Source organism: Spironucleus salmonicida, chromosome 5, assembly GCF_000497125.1.
Source record: "Spironucleus salmonicida strain ATCC 50377 chromosome 5, whole genome shotgun sequence".
NCBI classification, from domain to species: domain Eukaryota; phylum Fornicata; order Diplomonadida; family Hexamitidae; genus Spironucleus; species Spironucleus salmonicida.
In genome coordinates this window covers 951,197-969,090 of record NC_090600.1, presented here as the reverse complement: position 1 = coordinate 969,090, position 17,894 = coordinate 951,197, and the positions used below count along the sequence as shown (strand labels likewise).

General features: G+C 33.0%; 8 protein-coding genes and 1 pseudogene across 8 annotated transcripts; 4 read left to right on the top strand and 5 right to left on the bottom strand. All coding sequences in view use genetic code 6, as the record gives it.

The window, feature by feature from the left end:
- Nucleotides 1–963: 963 nt before the first annotated feature.
- SS50377_25155 (uncharacterized protein) lies at nucleotides 964–2,565 on the bottom strand (the record flags this gene model as incomplete). Its single annotated transcript, XM_067908989.1, has 1 exon — nucleotides 964–2,565. The coding sequence occupies one exon, from the start codon at nucleotides 2,563–2,565 to the stop codon at nucleotides 964–966; it is 1,602 nt and encodes a 533-aa protein (XP_067763810.1).
- Nucleotides 2,566–2,630: 65 nt separating this feature from the next.
- SS50377_25154 (uncharacterized protein) lies at nucleotides 2,631–3,287 on the bottom strand (the record flags this gene model as incomplete). Its single annotated transcript, XM_067908988.1, has 1 exon — nucleotides 2,631–3,287. One exon carries the CDS (start codon nucleotides 3,285–3,287, stop codon nucleotides 2,631–2,633), a length of 657 nt encoding a protein of 218 aa, XP_067763809.1.
- A 444-nt stretch (nucleotides 3,288–3,731) lies between these two features.
- On the bottom strand, nucleotides 3,732–4,451 carry SS50377_25153 (uncharacterized protein; the record flags this gene model as incomplete). The annotated part of the gene is made up of 1 exon (XM_067908987.1): nucleotides 3,732–4,451. The coding sequence occupies one exon, from the start codon at nucleotides 4,449–4,451 to the stop codon at nucleotides 3,732–3,734; it is 720 nt and encodes a 239-aa protein (XP_067763808.1).
- Nucleotides 4,452–4,849: 398 nt separating this feature from the next.
- Nucleotides 4,850–5,257, bottom strand: SS50377_25152 (uncharacterized protein; the record flags this gene model as incomplete). Its single annotated transcript, XM_067908986.1, has 1 exon — nucleotides 4,850–5,257. One exon carries the CDS (start codon nucleotides 5,255–5,257, stop codon nucleotides 4,850–4,852), a length of 408 nt encoding a protein of 135 aa, XP_067763807.1.
- Nucleotides 5,258–5,880: 623 nt separating this feature from the next.
- Nucleotides 5,881–6,423, top strand: SS50377_25151 (uncharacterized protein; the record flags this gene model as incomplete). Its single annotated transcript, XM_067908985.1, has 1 exon — nucleotides 5,881–6,423. The coding sequence occupies one exon, from the start codon at nucleotides 5,881–5,883 to the stop codon at nucleotides 6,421–6,423; it is 543 nt and encodes a 180-aa protein (XP_067763806.1).
- Nucleotides 6,424–8,265: 1,842 nt separating this feature from the next.
- On the bottom strand, nucleotides 8,266–9,114 carry SS50377_25150 (Cysteine-rich membrane protein 2; the record flags this gene model as incomplete). The annotated part of the gene is made up of 1 exon (XM_067908984.1): nucleotides 8,266–9,114. The coding sequence occupies one exon, from the start codon at nucleotides 9,112–9,114 to the stop codon at nucleotides 8,266–8,268; it is 849 nt and encodes a 282-aa protein (XP_067763805.1).
- A 1,033-nt stretch (nucleotides 9,115–10,147) lies between these two features.
- On the top strand, nucleotides 10,148–10,798 carry SS50377_25149 (uncharacterized protein; the record flags this gene model as incomplete). Its single annotated transcript, XM_067908983.1, has 1 exon — nucleotides 10,148–10,798. One exon carries the CDS (start codon nucleotides 10,148–10,150, stop codon nucleotides 10,796–10,798), a length of 651 nt encoding a protein of 216 aa, XP_067763804.1.
- A 1,649-nt stretch (nucleotides 10,799–12,447) lies between these two features.
- Nucleotides 12,448–12,900, top strand: SS50377_25148 (uncharacterized protein; the record flags this gene model as incomplete). The annotated part of the gene is made up of 1 exon (XM_067908982.1): nucleotides 12,448–12,900. The coding sequence occupies one exon, from the start codon at nucleotides 12,448–12,450 to the stop codon at nucleotides 12,898–12,900; it is 453 nt and encodes a 150-aa protein (XP_067763803.1).
- A 740-nt stretch (nucleotides 12,901–13,640) lies between these two features.
- On the top strand, nucleotides 13,641–17,892 carry SS50377_25147 (Transmembrane domain-containing protein; annotated as a pseudogene).
- The last annotated feature ends 2 nt before the right edge of the window (nucleotides 17,893–17,894 follow it).

The following is a 17,894-nucleotide window of genomic DNA, read 5'->3' as shown; positions in this document are numbered from 1 at the left end:
ATTCTATTGTCTTTGCTTTTTGAGTTTTAATAAATTTAATCATAATCGATAGTTGGACTTAAGAAGAACGTATGAGTTATAGTTCAGTTATTTAAATGAAAGTCATCTAAATTATACTTTGATAGTTTACTTTAATCTTAACATACTTAATTTATTTTATTAATCGAAGACGTCTTGCATGTTCCTGCTGAACCCATAAGTCCAAAATAACCGTAACTCATTATTTCAATTTAGACCCCCTGAGGTCGGACGGTTGCGTCCGAGTATTTTTTTGTTTTTCATATCAAAAACTGAATTTCGTCTGATTGGATATTGTACTCCATGTGTACTGAAGGCGTCCGGGAAGCTTTGCTTTCAATGCTGTTTTATTAATACAAAAAATGAACGACTAAAGTGATTCGCTAAAGTGAATCGGAATCCAAAATGGATTACATGAATCACGCATATACTTTATCATATCCAAAAGGCAATGTTGATATCTAATCAGCTCTTGAAGTAAAATCAATAAGCCTCTTTTATTACTATTATCTAATTACTTTATATCTTGTATGCGTATATATGTTATATGTTTTATTATCTCTTATATAGTTTAACTCCTGTTTTACTTTTGTCTCAGCGTTTGAGTCTTTCATTTAAATACTATCATCCTCATTAAATTATACTTAATCAAATAATATTGATTTATAAATATCGAATACATGAACAAGCTTCCCTTCCTCTACTTCAATAATATATGTTTTATCTAAGGTGATACCCTTGGATTTTTGAGCGTATTTGATTCCATCTGTGTATGTATATGACTTAGGACCTATACAAACCCATTCATTTGGATCAAGCTTCTATTCGCATTTGCAAGAGTATGTATTCTTGAAGGTTACTGAAGTTAGGTTTGGGAACTTTACTCTATCTAAAACACAGTAAACTGAATCTGTATCAGCGTATAAGACAGTTTCTTTTAATTCATCATTTACATATCTTATTAATGTATTAAGCATAGTTCTTGCTACTGCTGTTATCGTTCCTGCCAAGGATGCATTTGATTAGGTTCTTTATGTTTATTACAACTCTTCTTCGTATGCATAAGTATTCTTAATCATACTTATTCAATTAATTCAATTTTATAATTCTTATGCAGCTCTTCGTCATGCATGTCAAAAAGTAATTCACCCTTATCAAACGACTCCGTTGGTATTACAACATTCTAGCCTGTCTTACCATACGTTGCATTTAGCAATAGTTTATAGAATGTTTTTACTCCTTGGTTTAGTTTAAGTTACCTATATTCACCTTCACTCTTTTATTTGATTGATGCATGCCATCGTTATAAATATAATCAAAGTCACAATCATTTGCTAATTGCTTTAGATCATCTTCATCCTTATAAACATCTTGATCTGGGTTCAGGGTCTTGTTGAACATCTCTGAATTAATGAAGTTTCCTCCTTAATATTCGTTATCATTAAAAGTAGATACTTAGTAAGTATGTGTCTCGTATATCTCCCTGAACTTATAACCTTCGTATAATGTATTTATCAATTCAGTTTCATGCCAAAACCCTGTTAGATATCTTTATTCATTATTGTCTTTGCATGATTTGTGATTGTTAACATACAAACATTACTATTCTGCGCATGTTCTACATAAGGGAAATAGCAACTTGTTACAAATATGGCATCCTAACACTGGGAACTTTAAATCCCTTGGTGGTAGCATCTAACATTTGATTTATATTACTCGTTTCATCTTATCACATCCAGCTAAGTAGTATTGAAGCCTTTCTTCTGCTGTAATCTATCTTGGTATGTTATTAACGTATTCAATTAAGTTATCAATATAGGCTTAATCAAGTTTAAACGTATACTTTGCTATATCTTTTGAATCAATACTTTTGGTATACGTTAAGCTTCCTGCTTGTGTTCCAACAATCAAATCTCTTAAAGGTAAGTTTCCAAATACCATGCCTGAAGGGTAAAGCGATGTGAAGCCAATTCCGTACAGCTTTTCGTTTGGTCTATCGATTTCTCTATAATGAGTGTAGCATTCAGTTCTTCCTCTTTGTAATATCGATCTATTGCTTATGTTGTATTACGGAGGTATCTCTATCTTGATATCGTTGTCCTATTCAAATTTAATAAACTCAACGTCTGCTACATGAAAGATGTCTTCAAATACTCCTTCATTCATTCTATCTTTTAAGCGTAATCCCTTCGTTTGATGCTGCCTCTTCCTTTCTTGCATTACTTTATAATACTTATATGTTTGCTTTAATTCCTTTAACCCATGATAGAACACTCCATCCAATTCTAATCCATACTTCTTAGTTGCGCCATCCGTGTCACCATGGAATACTATATCAATATTGTATCTTGTATCTAAGAATCGTTGATTGTAGAGTACATTTGTTATCTTGGTAAACTTGGTTCCTAAAAGTTTATTTATCATTCCACTATCATTCAAAGTTAGATGTGCTAAGCGATACTCGCATTTCGATTTGTTATGTTTTAGATCGTGATAACCTATTTATATCTTTGTATTGCAGTGGTGTGTGAATAGGTTCATTGGCATTGCTGATGCTGTTAAATAGTTGAGCCTGTTGACACCCTATTCCTTTAGTGATACTTCTACCCATTTCACAAGAGCTTTGCTTAAAATGAGCTATCTTGAATACAATAATTAATATACTAATCAATGAAGTCTAAGTGATCATAGTAGCTAGCATATTAATTGAACTCATCCAAGCTTAGCTTATCAAAGTGTTTCTGTTATAGAATGCCTTCTTTTACTAATTCACTTATTGATTTAAGACTCCCTCCGTTTTAAATATACAAATCAAATATATCTTTTGTTAAGAACGTGTATGACTATAGTTGTTTTCCAACTTCAAGGCCAAGGGCCAATTCCTTATTTAGTTTTGCTAATGGTGAAGTTATGAGTCTAAATGAATCCTTAAACGACATTCCATTTATTTTCAAATTCAATAGGTAGTTGTTTGAAATCAATGTTTCGAATTCGAATTGCTCTTTCACTTTCATTATAGCTGCTAATAATAAGTATTTGTCATATGCTGCTGCATTGTGTGCATAGAAGTCTTTTATCTTATATTTCTTAGCTATTGGTTCCATGTGCCTTATAAATTTGATTAGCAAATCGTCTGTTGAAGTGATGTAGTTGCCTGGTTCTTTTAATCTAAGTGCGTTATCATAAAAGTGATCCATCTCTTCGTATGGTTTTATTTCCTTATCGTATATGTTTATAATCCATGTTACTAAAAAGGGGATGTGCTTCATTGAATACTTTGAATAGTTATCATCATCTTCATTTAGATTCTCGAATAGGCTTTCTATATCCCGAGTTAGAAATGATTTCTATTCATCATAAAGGTTTCCTTATTTGAAGTACTATCCTTCATATTCAATTTACGTTTTACATTTGCGTGATGAGTTGTGTGTCGTATTACAATGACTGCATGGTGAAAACTTCTCGCATTTCTTTTAATGTCGTTCTAAGCATTTGCTATTGGGTGTGTTATGGAGCTATATTTTACAGTTTTAACATTAATAACTTTTGTTGTTTTTTGATCTTACATGACTGTAGTTGCAAAACGTACAATAATACTTAGTAGCCACTTCGTCTGCTTGTGTGCATTCATAACATTGGTTCTTCTTATGGGATAGGTTTTGGTGTTGATAGCAATAAATATATGCCTTGTGCATTGGGTTCATTGTATTTATTCATTGTTTAAAATCCATTATGACATTGTAATGTCCATTGCATAAAACTAATAAAAGCTCCATTTCTGAATTTGGATACAAATCATTTACTTTATTAACTTCTGCTACTTTTTTTATATTCAAATACCTTTCTGCTCTTATTAGTATCTCTGTATCTGCTAACCCCTCTGCATCTTTGCGGATTTCATTTATAAGCATATGCGTAAAGTAGTATAAGTTTTAGTTTCTAGTTTTAGTTTTGTCTGAGGGCTTATCTAAATACATTTGTAAAGCCTTACCTGCATCAAATGCTATTGTGGCTATTGCATATGGTGTCCCTTCTAACTAAAAGATATGTTTCTTATCAACTATTTTTGATTTCTTGGTGAATACTGCAATGATGGCCGTGCATAGACAGGTGTTGTGATTATTTTTGACAAAGAATATAGACCCTTTAAACTTTTACTCTAGTGTTGCGTTTCCTTAATATCCATGGCCTACATTTCTACATATCAATCCTATTTAATAACCTTCGCCATATTAAGGATCTACTTCTGATACATAAAACTCATCCTTATCTTTAAATACGTTTTATACTATTTATTCAGGAAAAAGGACCTATATGTTTATGACACCAATATTTTGAAAAAGCATTACATCTGTACTGCTAACATCTCTATTAAAATACTTCTCTCCGTCGCTTATCACTTCTTCAAATATTGATTCTAATAGACTTGACATCTAATTTTAAATTATGAATCCTATAGGAATTATGTTACCGTTTTATTTAATATAACTAATATTTGCAACCACATAGGTGTCGTAATAATTAGACTTACTGTAATATAGACCCAGGTAAGGTGTATCCGTTATGATTTCAAAGGGTATGCTACTGTTAAAATTATTTTTAAAGTATTCCAAGGAGTTAATGTATTTTAAATCCATCTGATCCAATTTGAAATCCTTCCCTATGGTCTCAAGTATGTTATCGTTTTCGTTAATATATTTATCATAACTAATTTCGAATTCTTGTATTTGTGCTACACCTTGTAACTTTGATATCTTATCTATTTCGTGATTAAGCTAATTTAACATTCTTAGTTCTAATCCTTTTTGGATTCTTGTTTTAAGTTATGTTTTCATTTGTTCATATTTAATATTTTAAGCTCTTAGTTAACTAACCTTTTCAGTGTACCATCTTTACGTAATGAATTGGTTGTCGAATCTAAATGCTTCGTTTTTAAGGTTTTGTATATTAGCTTTTATTTTATTGTCTAGTATATTTATGTAATTGTAAGGTCTTTCAAATTAGTTATAATCCATCTTTTTGAAATTGGTTCTATATATTCGTTGTTTTATTTCTTTAGCTCTTTAGTTTGATCTTCGGATAAGCTATCCATAGCTACTTCGTTTAGTTTTGTTTATAATATTTAAAAGTTTTTAATAATCTTTTTATATTTATCCTTTTATGGCTACAGATCAGCGTTAAGCTTATTTTATACCGATTGTGTTGTTTTCTTGAGAATCAAGTTGTGGTTAAGGCTCATTTGTTATAGTTTAAAAAATAGATGCTTAATTTTTATATATAATACTTTTGATATATATTTATATCTTCGAGTTTCTTCCCTTTTTTATACTGCTCGCTATGTTTTCCCTATTTTGTTTTGCCCTTTCTAAATGCTCGAAATGCCTTTCTTGTCTTTCTATAGGTTCTTTGTCTTGTTTGTCCTCTTTAGATGTGTTTGAACTATGTGTTCATATATCGTTAAATCGATTAATATTTGTGGAATGTATATAATAATGCATGGCAATTATTTTGAAATGGCCGACTGCCGTTTCGGGGGTTTAGGCGGGTTGACTAACTACTAAAGTATATAATTTATATACTTTATTATACTAAAAAATTTGATGTATGTGAAAGAGTGCAATGCTCTCCCCGTACCAACTACTGATTAGAAATAGAGAATTTCTATATTCGTCCGTTCGATTCCGTTAGCAATTCGTCTTTAAATTGTTCATAAATAATAACCGCTTTGCGATTTATGTTTTGAAAAATTTTTGAAGGCCATTTTGCTAAACTGCGGATTAGCGACGGGCTAATATCTACTGAAACACTACACTACTAAATATTAACATTCATTCTCATTCTTGAGCATAATATACTTATATTATGAAATAATAATTTAAAAGATAGCTAGTTTGCTAAACAGCTGCAAAAACCCATTTACAGTAAATATTCACGCAATCAACCCCTAAGTTACGTATTTCCTCAATAAGCAATCGATTAATCCGATACGAGTAATTACTTTCTGCGCCCTTAACACCTTATGACTCTAAAAATGTGAACTAGCATTATTTTTCATTATTTAACACATTCAACCCAAACTACCAAATTTTCGCCCATTCTCAAAATTTTGAAACTAGCAAGTACCTCTAATTTGATATAATAATGATTATTATTACATAGTGCAAAAACTAAACCATTAAGCCCCCAAATCGCCAAATTGCGCCATTCTTCCGATTTCGACGTCAAAATTCAAATTAAGTAAAATTTGAACCCCAGAAAAATTCTTTAGCGCAGCTTCGAGCTGACAAGAGAAACGCATTCGGCGGCTCGAATTTTCGCAATTTCAGTTTTCTAAAATTCGCATTTTAACGTTACGGCCGCAATTTGCGTTTTGGAAGCGAAAAGTCTAATTGTTTCTCAATTTGAGATCGAAAATTTGGTAGAAATCGAAAATGGCGATGGTCTGCAAATTGAGGAATTGCGAAATGGAAAGTTTTGGATATTGCGGGGAATGTAAACTTTAGATGGTAAACTTGATGGTGCAATTCGGTTTTAAATTTTTAGAAACTATGATATTATGATATAATAATAATGAAAATTGATTAGAATTCTACGGGATTTTTGATGATGTGATAAAAATATTTAATTAGGAGCGGAATTTAATAATTATTAGGGTATAATAATGTAATATAATATAATAAAAATTGGTTTTAGTAAATTTGAAGCAGATTGCAAGCTAAATAGTAAAAATAAGGAATAGAAATAGTTTTTTATGTTGTGGTTGGGATGTTTCGAAGTGAAATGTTTAAAAACAGATTTTCAGAAAATATATTTATAATAATATATAATAATGCAATGTAAATTTCTGGTTTGGTTGAAATCCAGTATGGCAGAACATAACATTCAAAAGTACGTATTTTTTATTCTATAAGTTTATGCTAATTTATATCGGGCTTTCATATTATATATTAGCTAAAATTTACGTTTTAACTTCATAGAAATGAAAAATTAAGGGTATACGCATCAATTTTAATTTAGTGTGTATTGTTTTTAGAAATAAAATATAAAATAAACATATATACAGTTAATAATTTAGGATAATGATTAGTTAAAATAATAATGAACCGCGTCTGGGATTTAAAAAGTGAGACTAGCTAACTGTTAGATATTTTGTATTTTTCCGTATTGAGCTGTCGCATAATATAAGTAGCATTTTATGAAAATTGGAATGTGTTATTTGCCTTTAAGGAAAATTATTTACTCTAATATGTAAAGTTTACCTAGTAGTAACGTAATTTATTTTATAATGAAAACTGAGGTTGTATCAGGATGAATACTACAATTAACAGGTAAATAATTATTTATATGTTACTATGTAGTTAAAAGAGGTATATTTAACTTGATAGTAGTGTAGAATTGCCTTATTTAATAAAATTATATTAAGTAACGTATTTTATCACTATTTTAATCACTTCAGAGCAATATTCAATATTACTACACACAAAAATATCATTATTTAAAAATAAAGTCTATAACCCAAATAGAAATTTCACTACTCTCTGAATAAGGATCATTTAATGATTCTGTTATATTACTTTGACTAATATCTAGAGAGTCATATCTTTTTTTATTTTTATAAATATTATGTGTATGATGCTATCGTGTAGGACTAACAGGTGATAATGAGGCATTATTAACTTTTTATTACCTTATATATGGTAATACTTTAAGAGACAACTTCTTCATAAAGAGGTGCCTTGGACTGATGTTTTTCATTTCTTGTGGAACGACGAAATATCACTAATTCTGCTTATTTCTAACTAAATTCCATATAACTCCCATAACATTTTTAGTGTCTCGTACTCGCCTTGATTCATCGAATTTCATGTAGAACATATAATATTAATCACATGGATCAATGTCGTTTTATGCAAAAAAGTATCTAATTTACCTTAACATAGGTGAATTGAATTATCATATCAGATGTATCATAATTATTAGATAAATTTGATAATATTTAGTGTATTTACTTATTCATACACCGTAATTTAGTCCTTTTATTAAATTTTATCGCAAGTTTAATTAATTATATTTATAATTATGTTATATTAAAGTTTTATTTAAGATAATTTAATTAGCACTTATTCTCCATTATTTCATAAAATAATGAAGTTTATCTAGATATGTAAGGTAAAAATCATACATTATATTTAAATTTATGCAAAATTCTTCTTATTCTGAGATTCAATGTTTACCATAAAATTATGTTCACTCTGGAGCTTATTTCGATGTGCTTTCCTCCATACCTGCTTAGAACTTCTATGTTTTTGACTTTTTGATGAAATAGTAGGTCAAACCTCCTCCAACAGCTCCTAGAACTACCAGAACTCCAACTACTATTCCTGCTACTGCACCCCCGCCAAGGTTTGTACCATTACTTTCCAATGTAGATGTTGATATGCACAAGAGCCCAACAGATTCGTATCCTTCTGCACAATCACTACAGTCACCATCTGCAGTTTTAGTAATATTCGGTAGGCATGTCTCACAAGCTGAACTGTCAGTATTGCAAGTAGCGCAGCTCTTTTTCTCACCACATTTACACTCTGAAGTAATGCTACCTTCACATTTTGTGGCAGTTCCGTTCTTGCAGTAATTTCCATCTTAAATACCAGCACAAGCAGCTGTGCATGTACCATCTATAGTAAGTACTGGTTTTCCCTCTGAGTCATTACATTAGGCACAAAATGTCTTGGAAGCACAGGAGCGGCAACCATCTGAGCAAGCTTTACATTATCCCACTGAGAAGTCACAGTAACCACTATTCTTGCTTGTGCATTCTTTGTGGGACTTGCAGGTCCTTTCACACATTTTTGTTTACATATCCAATATAAATCCTGCCTTACATGAGGTACAGTTATCCTAGGTAGTCTCACAGGTAGCACAGTTAAAACTACAGTCTTCGCAGGAGCCATCTGCTTTCATAAATGACTTATCGAAGCACTTTGTGCATTATCCTTCATTGCATTCCTTGCACCTTTTAATTGCAACTTTCTCCACACAATTACACCCTTGAGTTGATTCAATTTTATCATCAGTGCAGTCTAGACATTCCATTTCCTCTTCGGCGGTGCTGGGCAAAATTGTCTACAGGGCACGTATTTTTAGATTCCGTACATTTTACAACAACGATCATTTTTAATTGTTATGTACATTGTGATAACAATATAAATAGATATTACAATTTTTTGGTTTTTAAATAGTTTCAATTATTAGATTTATAAGTAATTAATATAATAACATAATGGGAAGAGAAACATTATATTATATATACTTATAAAATAATAAAATGATAATATTACTAACTTACAGAGGTAAGTATATATTATTAAAACAGATAGTTATTAAATATAAAATCTTATTGCGTATAATAAAACATGTTATTATTTTTAGACAGAGTAACTGACTTTAAACAGTTCTCAAAATATAACTAATTTTTAAATAATCATCATAATTATTTCTAATTATACTTATTCGAACGATTATATATAATATATTTATATATATAAACTTTAGTTTTGGTTTATGTAACAAAAACACAACAATTTAAATGTTAATAATATGCACTAAACTGATATATAAATCTGAAAATCTATAAAAATACGAAATTATGTTTTTACCTAACCAAAATAAATAAAGATTTAGGTTAACATAAAGTAATAGATTTTAAAATTTAATAATTTTAGAGATCCAGTCAGTAATAGTGTGTTATATTTTATTAATATTAACCTTTTACTAAAAAGGATATTTTTAACACTTTTAAATAGTTTTAATTTTAGTATTACGGGTTTACTCAGAAAAAATTAATATTCTTATTTATTCCATATAATCTTTTATTTTCAAAATCACCACTTCAACTTAGAGTTTTTCCTTTTTATCAGTTAGTTTTAATAATAATGGAGCATATATAATTGTAACATAATTATTACTACTAGCCTGTTGAGTAGTATTTAATTAAACACCCACATCAAAAAATGACAAAATCAATTATTAGCTTGATATAAAAATACCAAAATTCATAAATTTCTATTATTACTCTTAAGCACATTTATATTATCTTTACACATTACTAGACATTCACTACCAATAAATGTTAACCCAAAATTAACCCCAACCTCCTTATTATTCATAACAAACTTCCCCTATTCAATCCCTTCTCGTTCCCCCATAAAATTCCACCCTAAACTTTAAAATTAACGCAATCTTTCACCACCCCCAATTACACCACCCACTACAGAATCGCGCCCCACCTCCATTTCCCACCCTTAAAAGCACAAAACTTACATTTCCACCCCATTCCCACATTCCACGACTTCCCTAATTCTACCTTCTCTACATCCCCCAAATTTGCCATCCCAAATCTCACACTAACATTTCAACATATAATAATCAGTATTTCCTTCCAGACCTGCGCTACCCCTAAAAACCGAAACGGGAAGCCCCCGCGCACCGATTTCAGCAATTATTCTCCATTTTCGAACCTTCTAAATAGTGCTAAAAATTCATAATTTTGCTATTACCCGTCCGGTCTTTCCGTTATTTTCAGTAAAGAAAAATCGCATTTCGCCATAATTTTTTGACTGGAAAATCTCCAAAACGCGTAATTTTCCACTCAGAACGCACTAAATTTAGAGGCTAATTTCGCGCTCCTGGCGTGCATTTTAGCAGTTTAAGCACTTTGAGAGGTTTGGAAAATTGCATTTGCGGGGTTCCAGAAATCGTTTGGTAGCAGACTTTTTGATGGTTTGGGGGAGTTTGAGGTAGAATTGGGGTTTAAAGGGCGTGGAATGGACGGATTTGATGGTTTAGCGGGTTGAAAAAATAGCGTTTGGGGTGTGAATTAGACCTATTTGAGAAATTTAAAAATTAGAGACATTTACGTTGACTGGAATTAGAGTATTCAAGGGTTTGATTTTACGTCTTTAATTAATTACAATTTACGCCTTTAAAGATTAAATTAAAGACTTTACGTCATTCAAATTAGAACCTTTAAACAGTTAAATTAGAATATTTAAGCAATTCAACTTAGAGCGATTTAAGTTATTTGAATTATCGCCGTTTATTCATTCAAATTGAAGTATTTAAGGGTTTAAGTTGCAGCTTTTAATTGATTGGAATTACAGCATTTAAGCAATACAAATTAGAGCCTTTAATGGTATGGATTAAAGTATTTAAAGGTATGGGTTAAAGTATTTAAGAAATTAAAATTAGAGCAATTTAAGTGATTTAAATTAGAACCCGTAAGATATATAAATAGAATCTTTAACGATTGAAATTTACGTCTTTAATTGTTTTAAAAATTCAAATTACATCCTTTAAGGGATTAAATTAGAGGTTTTAACGATTTAAAAATTAAATTTTAAACGATTTAAATCACCATATGAACCTAAACGAAAATTTTGCATTCTTGGGGACTCCCAGTTGCTGGTTTTTAGCCCCAAAGTCTCTGGTTTTGAGCACTGACCGGACTCACCATTTACTCGTTTAGCATATTCAGAACGCATCATTTTGTTGCGACTTTTACTCATAAAGGCTCGCAAATGGTGCGGTACAGCGATAGACGTTTTAGGCCGCAAATGCTCCCAATACCAATTTAACCCGCACGTATTGGCTTAGAATGCGAATTGCAAGGGACGCAAATTGCAAGACGCTATGAGCCTCTGCTCACTGCGAAAACTAACTTGCGCAGCTGTTTCAAAGGTTATTTTGTGCCGAAATTCTGCATTTTTCACCAGCTATGTCTTGAAAGACTCTAAAAACTACTATAGAGGTTGTCTTCACTCCGAAAACAGCTCTCCCGACCGCCTAATTTCCGCAAAACTTCCAGCGCTGAAAGTTGATTTTAGCGAGGATATTCAAGTTTATGGACCAATTCTGGGACATTTCTAATCAATTTTGTAAGGTAAATCGTCAAAATTTCTGCAAAACGAACATCATATCCCATTATGTCCATAACTCGCATTCGAATGTCGAAATAAACGTCACATTGCGTTTTGAACATGTTTGGATTTGGGCACTTAATTTCGCGTTTTACAATCAGGAAAATTGGTTTCAGACGGTCTGAAATTCACTGAATTTGGACTTTCCAGCTTCGTTTCGGGGGCCAGCGCGAAAAAAATACTGAAAAATACAGTTTAGGAGTGGAAAATTAGCTAATTTTAAGTAATATAATCAATTGTACAGAATTCAGTTTTAGTTTCTGGAGTGGTAATTAGGAAAGTTATAGGAATTATTGCGGATTTCTTGCTGTGAAGAGTTGTGTGCGTTATTAGGGCATTTGGTTGATATTGGAGCAATACGAGTAGTTGGTGATAGAGTCAATTTTATTCATTGCAAGATAGCGCAATATGGCATTGGTTGGTATTCGTGGCTTAGATTATTGATAGATCTATGTTTAGGCATAGAAATTACTGTCAATAAGAGATCGTAGAGCGAATTTAAGCTGCGTGTGGAAGACTGGAGAATTCTGTGGATTTTGCACAAAATATGCTTACACAATATATTTGGTAGCATTACTTTATCGGCAACATGAAAAATTAAGAAGCTAGCAACAAGATAGTTATTTCTGAAGCATTCATCAGTCAAAACATGCACTGCGCTAGACAAATTCATATATTGAAGTTATGTTATCGCCTATAAATCCAATGGTGCACAAATCAAGAATTTTTGAAGTCAGATCTTAAAATAGAGATGATTCATTACATATAAGAACGAATATCTGTTGTGATCTGCTTGAAGACTCGTATGCAGACTTTTGATAAGTGGCATATTCCTAAATATTGTAGCGGATCAAGAGGTGAATGTTAAAATTTGCTAGATTATGTCGTACTCGATATTTGGTGATTTAAAGTATTATTTCAATAGAATTAGCTATTTTTAATTAAAACTACATAAATGAATTTGCATATCAAATTAATAAATTATTGTCTTGGCTATTAGAATCTACAACTATGCAGAAGGCGACTAAATTTGTTGTATCGCATGTGAAATTATATAGCTTGATGTATAATCTTGAAATTTTAACATGACGAATAATTAATAAAATAATCATTGTTTGTCTTATTATAATATTTGATAATTAACAATAATATATATTACTGTATTATAATGTTTAGTTGATATAAATTTATATAAACTATTAAGATATTACTTCTAAATAAATATTATTATATCTTATTTACTTATATAGAGCTCTTAGAATTAAATTATATTTGGTATGGTAAGTATACTTTTCTTAATAAATATAAATATCTAGAATCTATAATTATTTATTAGTTAATAATAATTTTATACTTGATTTTATGTAAGTATGAAATAATTGAATATATGTGTATAATTATAAAAATAAAAATAAACTTAAGCTATTATATAAGTATTATTCTATAATTCAAAAATAATTGTATATGCTAGCCTATAAATAATTTATATTTAATTATATTATCAATAATAAAAAGAGTCTTAAATACATATTAATTATTATTCAACTCTATAATAAATCTATAAGTTATAAAATTTTCTAATATGCAATAATAATAGTATCTTAAATTTTCTTTATAGTTTAATTAATTTGCAATAATCAATAAATGGATATTATCAACATAATTAAACTGAAATAGAAAATGCTAGTTATTTTTAGTTTGATTATACTTTCTGACGGCGATGGTTTTTATCAACTTAATACTATGTAAAATGATAATTTTGTTATAGAAAAAGATATCAGTCTAACAATTTTCAGCTCACCCATAGTTAATTTTTTTAACGGAACTCTTTCAGGAGCTAGAAATACACTTACAATTTTAAGTATACCAGGAGGTGGCATGTTAATTTAAAAGTTTACTGGGATTCTTAGTAATATAAGAATCTCTGTAGAAATTGATATCTTAGATTCTTTCCGTGTTATGGAACAACTCAGTACAGCTTCATTTTAAGACACTTCTTTCAAAATTCAAAGTGATAAAATTACTAATCTAGCCGAGATCACATTTTTTACTTAAGTTATAGAATCTTAATTCAGAAGCTGCGATTTCTCTATTATATGTACTCCTTTATTGAAAACACAATATAACGTATATGGTATATCAAATAGTATTTAAAGTCTAAAATCTACATCATTATCAGTTAATATACGTATTATTATGGCATCTACAATTTTTGGAATCTGCTAAGACCTTATGGGTGCTTTTCCAGTTTCTGTAATAATTACTGCCATGGAAACGACATAAATTTATGGAGTATCAATGTAAACATTTGTTGATTTATTAAATATTAATGTTAAAATTTTTGGGCGAGAAATTTCACTAATCTATGGATTTTCTTAAATCACAAAAACTATAAGTAAATCTGAAATAATGATTTTCATTAGCACTAGTTCTGCTTTAACCCATACTACTATTTTTAGTATTTGCCAGCAGCTAATTGGAAATCTTAAGAACTTGAAAATAACAATAGACTTACAGTCAAACTCTAAAACAGCCACTAAAATAACATAGTTATCCTAAATAGTGGAAGAAAATGCAGATATTTCAAATATTGCAATATAGTCATCCCTAACTATGACTGATACACCATTTATAGCAATCCTTTTAGCAGAAAGTAATGTTAAAAATATTTAGGTAAGTTTTGTTTCAATAAATTCTACGTTAGAGATGGAAAAATGCAAGTCTCAATAGATAGCTTATTTTTTCAATAGTTTAGATGAAGTAACAATTTCAATGGTATCTCTAAACTTATCTATTAGTGGATCTACAAATGGAAGTTTCAGCAATTATGGGATGGGCAAATTAATAACAAACTGCAAATTTACAAACATTTCGTTCAATTGCAATACACATTTAAGTTATGCAGCCTCTGCTGTAAATTATTATCCATTAAGTCTAAAAATTGAAGCTATGTTTATGTTAAATATGTCATTTTGCAATTTTATTACTATATCAGATGGGGTAAATGTAGAAAAAAGTGTTATATTCGGCTTGGCATAAGATATGATAAAGGCAAACATTGACCATATTATTATTTAGAATAATATTGAAATTAGTTAAGTCTCAATTGATAAATTTAGCGGAATATCCGACCTTATATAATAAATAAGCTTCAACTTCGCGGTTATTTGTGGTTAAATTAGCTTAAATAATAAGGGATAATAAATGGAATTTCACAAACTGCGCAAAAATCATTTTTTATTAACATGCTTGTCAATTTCAAACTAATAAGCCCTAATAACAAAAAATGTGTGTTACTGATAAAGGAAGCGCAAGATAATGAAATAATCAATTTTGTTGAGTAGTCGTCAGAGATATTCTGTTAAAGCGATGTACCTATCATATCCACCGAGCGAAACAGCAATATGATAAACGTTTATATTCTGATAGTTAACGGAAAATCAGTAGCCCTCAATAAATCAGCAAAGCAGAAATGTAATCAGGTCCCGGTGTCACCAAACTATTAAAAACTGGAAAGTGGATAGTCGATTTCCGCAATGATGGTATGGTGCGCCTATAAGATTTTTTTGCTGTTTCAATAGCCTCCCTCGCGGAGCTCGCCAGTCCTGAGATCCCACCATTCATCCAACAAGAACTACTACGCGTCCAAATAAATATTAAAAATCAAGAAAATCTTTGTTATAGTGAATGCCACGGCATCTTCGATGGCAAAATTTTAACTTGTAACTAAGACTACAGTGGGAAGAACTGCGAAACCCACACATGTCCTCCAGATTTTTGCAATAAAGGTAGTACATGTAGTGCTATTTTTGGGTGTGTTTGCAGACCAGGTTATTCCGGTGATAAATGTGAGATTGACCTTTGCACCTTCTGCATTGGTGGGGCTACTAGTTGCGATGCGAGCACAGGATTTGCAACCTGTATTGGAGATTAAAAATCTCAGTGCTTCCATGGATAAGTCCTTGACAACTTTTGTGTTTGTTCTGATGGCTATTTCAGTATTGACGGTATTTGCGATGGTTTTGTATGTAAAAATTCTCAGGAATGTAATGGCAATCGATGCGAGGACGGGGATTGCCACTGTGGAGATCACTTCGGTGGAATAAGCTGTCAGTTCTGTACGAAAAGCAGCGATAAAGGCTGTAAAAATGTCTGCCTGGCCGGAGCATGCGCGTAAGGTGCTGGGTGCGTGTATTTAAGCGGTAATGGTGGTGAATGGGAATGTTCTGCATGTAAGATCGGCTGGAAAGCGCCCAAATGCCAGGAATGTGATTCAGGTTTTAAGGCAGATGGCGAGCTCTGCTTGAAAAAATGTGCAGAATGCCTAACTGGCGACTGCTATTATCTCTAGGAATGCATGCTACCTCCAGATAAATGTGACATTAAGTGCTTTTCATGCAATGCAGGCATTGCTGGAAATAGGTGCGATGAGTGTCCAGCGGATAAATGGTTATATGGAGAGGTTTGCCATAATCTTGAAGATGAGAAAATAGAACATGGCAAATGCATCAAAATAGCTCTGGAGACCATTTGCTTTTCGTGCGCGCAGGATTATCTCCTTGTTGGGGCTCAGTGTATTTTTCAGTGCCTCCCAACTAATTGCATTAACGGGATTTGCCAGCACGACTAGACCTGCCGCTGCAACCAATATGCGGTTGGAAAGCAGTGCGACTCGTGCTAAGCGGGGACCGGTAGCTTCTTGGGTCAGTGCCTGGTGAGATGCGACGGCTGCAATGGAGACTGCTTTTACGAGAACGGTAGCATCGTCTGCTCGTCGTGCAAAGATAATTTCCAGGGTCCGTCTTGTCAGGGGTGCTGGGCCGGCTTCATAAACATTGGGGCCGAGTGCTTGGAGCTTTGCGAAAAATGCCAGGGAGACCGGTGCTACGTTGATGCGTCCGGGCGCCTGATATGTGCGGGGTTCTGCCTTCCAGGATACACGGGGGATGGGTGCTTGGTCTGCGATGCTGCTAACGGGTTTGTGGCGGCCCTAGGCGGGTGCCTAAAGCCGTGCATTACGTGTGCAGCGGGGACCTGCTTCTACACTCCTGGCGGCATCCGGTGCTCCAGCTGCGTCGGCTCGTTTACAGGCTAACAGTGCGATGCCTGCATCGACGGATTTATCTTCGCAGGTGGTGCGTGCTAGGTGCAGGTGACCGACGACGGGTGTTACCGCAACGGGGCTGGAACACTGGTTTGCGCCTCCTGCCTCCCGGGGAAGGTCCTCGTGGGTCAGCAGTGTCTGGCGAGGTGCGTACTTCCGGAGTGCGCTGGAGAGTGTTACGACCAGGGACCCTCGTACTTCTGCAGCAGCTGTTACCTCGGCTTCATTCTCCACGAGAACAAGTGCTACCCGCCGATCCCTAACCCCAACGGCGACTGTTTCACCCTCCAGGGATAAGTAATGTGCAGCTGCTACAAGGGGTACGCGGGTCCCTCATGCGATGAGTGCTCAGAACTGGAAAGGGAGGGAAGCTGCTACTACCGGAACGACGTGGCCACTGGGGTCTGCTTCACGAACGCGGTCGACTCGCTAGACAGCTTTTGCCAGGAGTGCCAGTACAACTACGCCATGCCGCTGTGCACCACATGCTCGCTTGGGTACCAAATCGATGTTTCTGGCGAGTGCAACGACTGCCAGCCCGGTTACACCAGCTCCAACATACTGCCCGCTGACGAGCTGGTCGTCATCGGCGTCAACCGGTGCCTGATACCGTGCGCCGACTGCACCCAGGGGAGCTGCTTCTACTCGGGCGACTCTATTTAGTGTGGTTCCTGCTCACTAGGGCACGCACTCTCCCACAACTGCTTCCGGTGCGAGGACATCTTCTCGCTGCTGGGTGGGTACTGCCTGTAGGCGTCATCTACCGCATGCGGAAAGACAGTTCCGGAGATTAT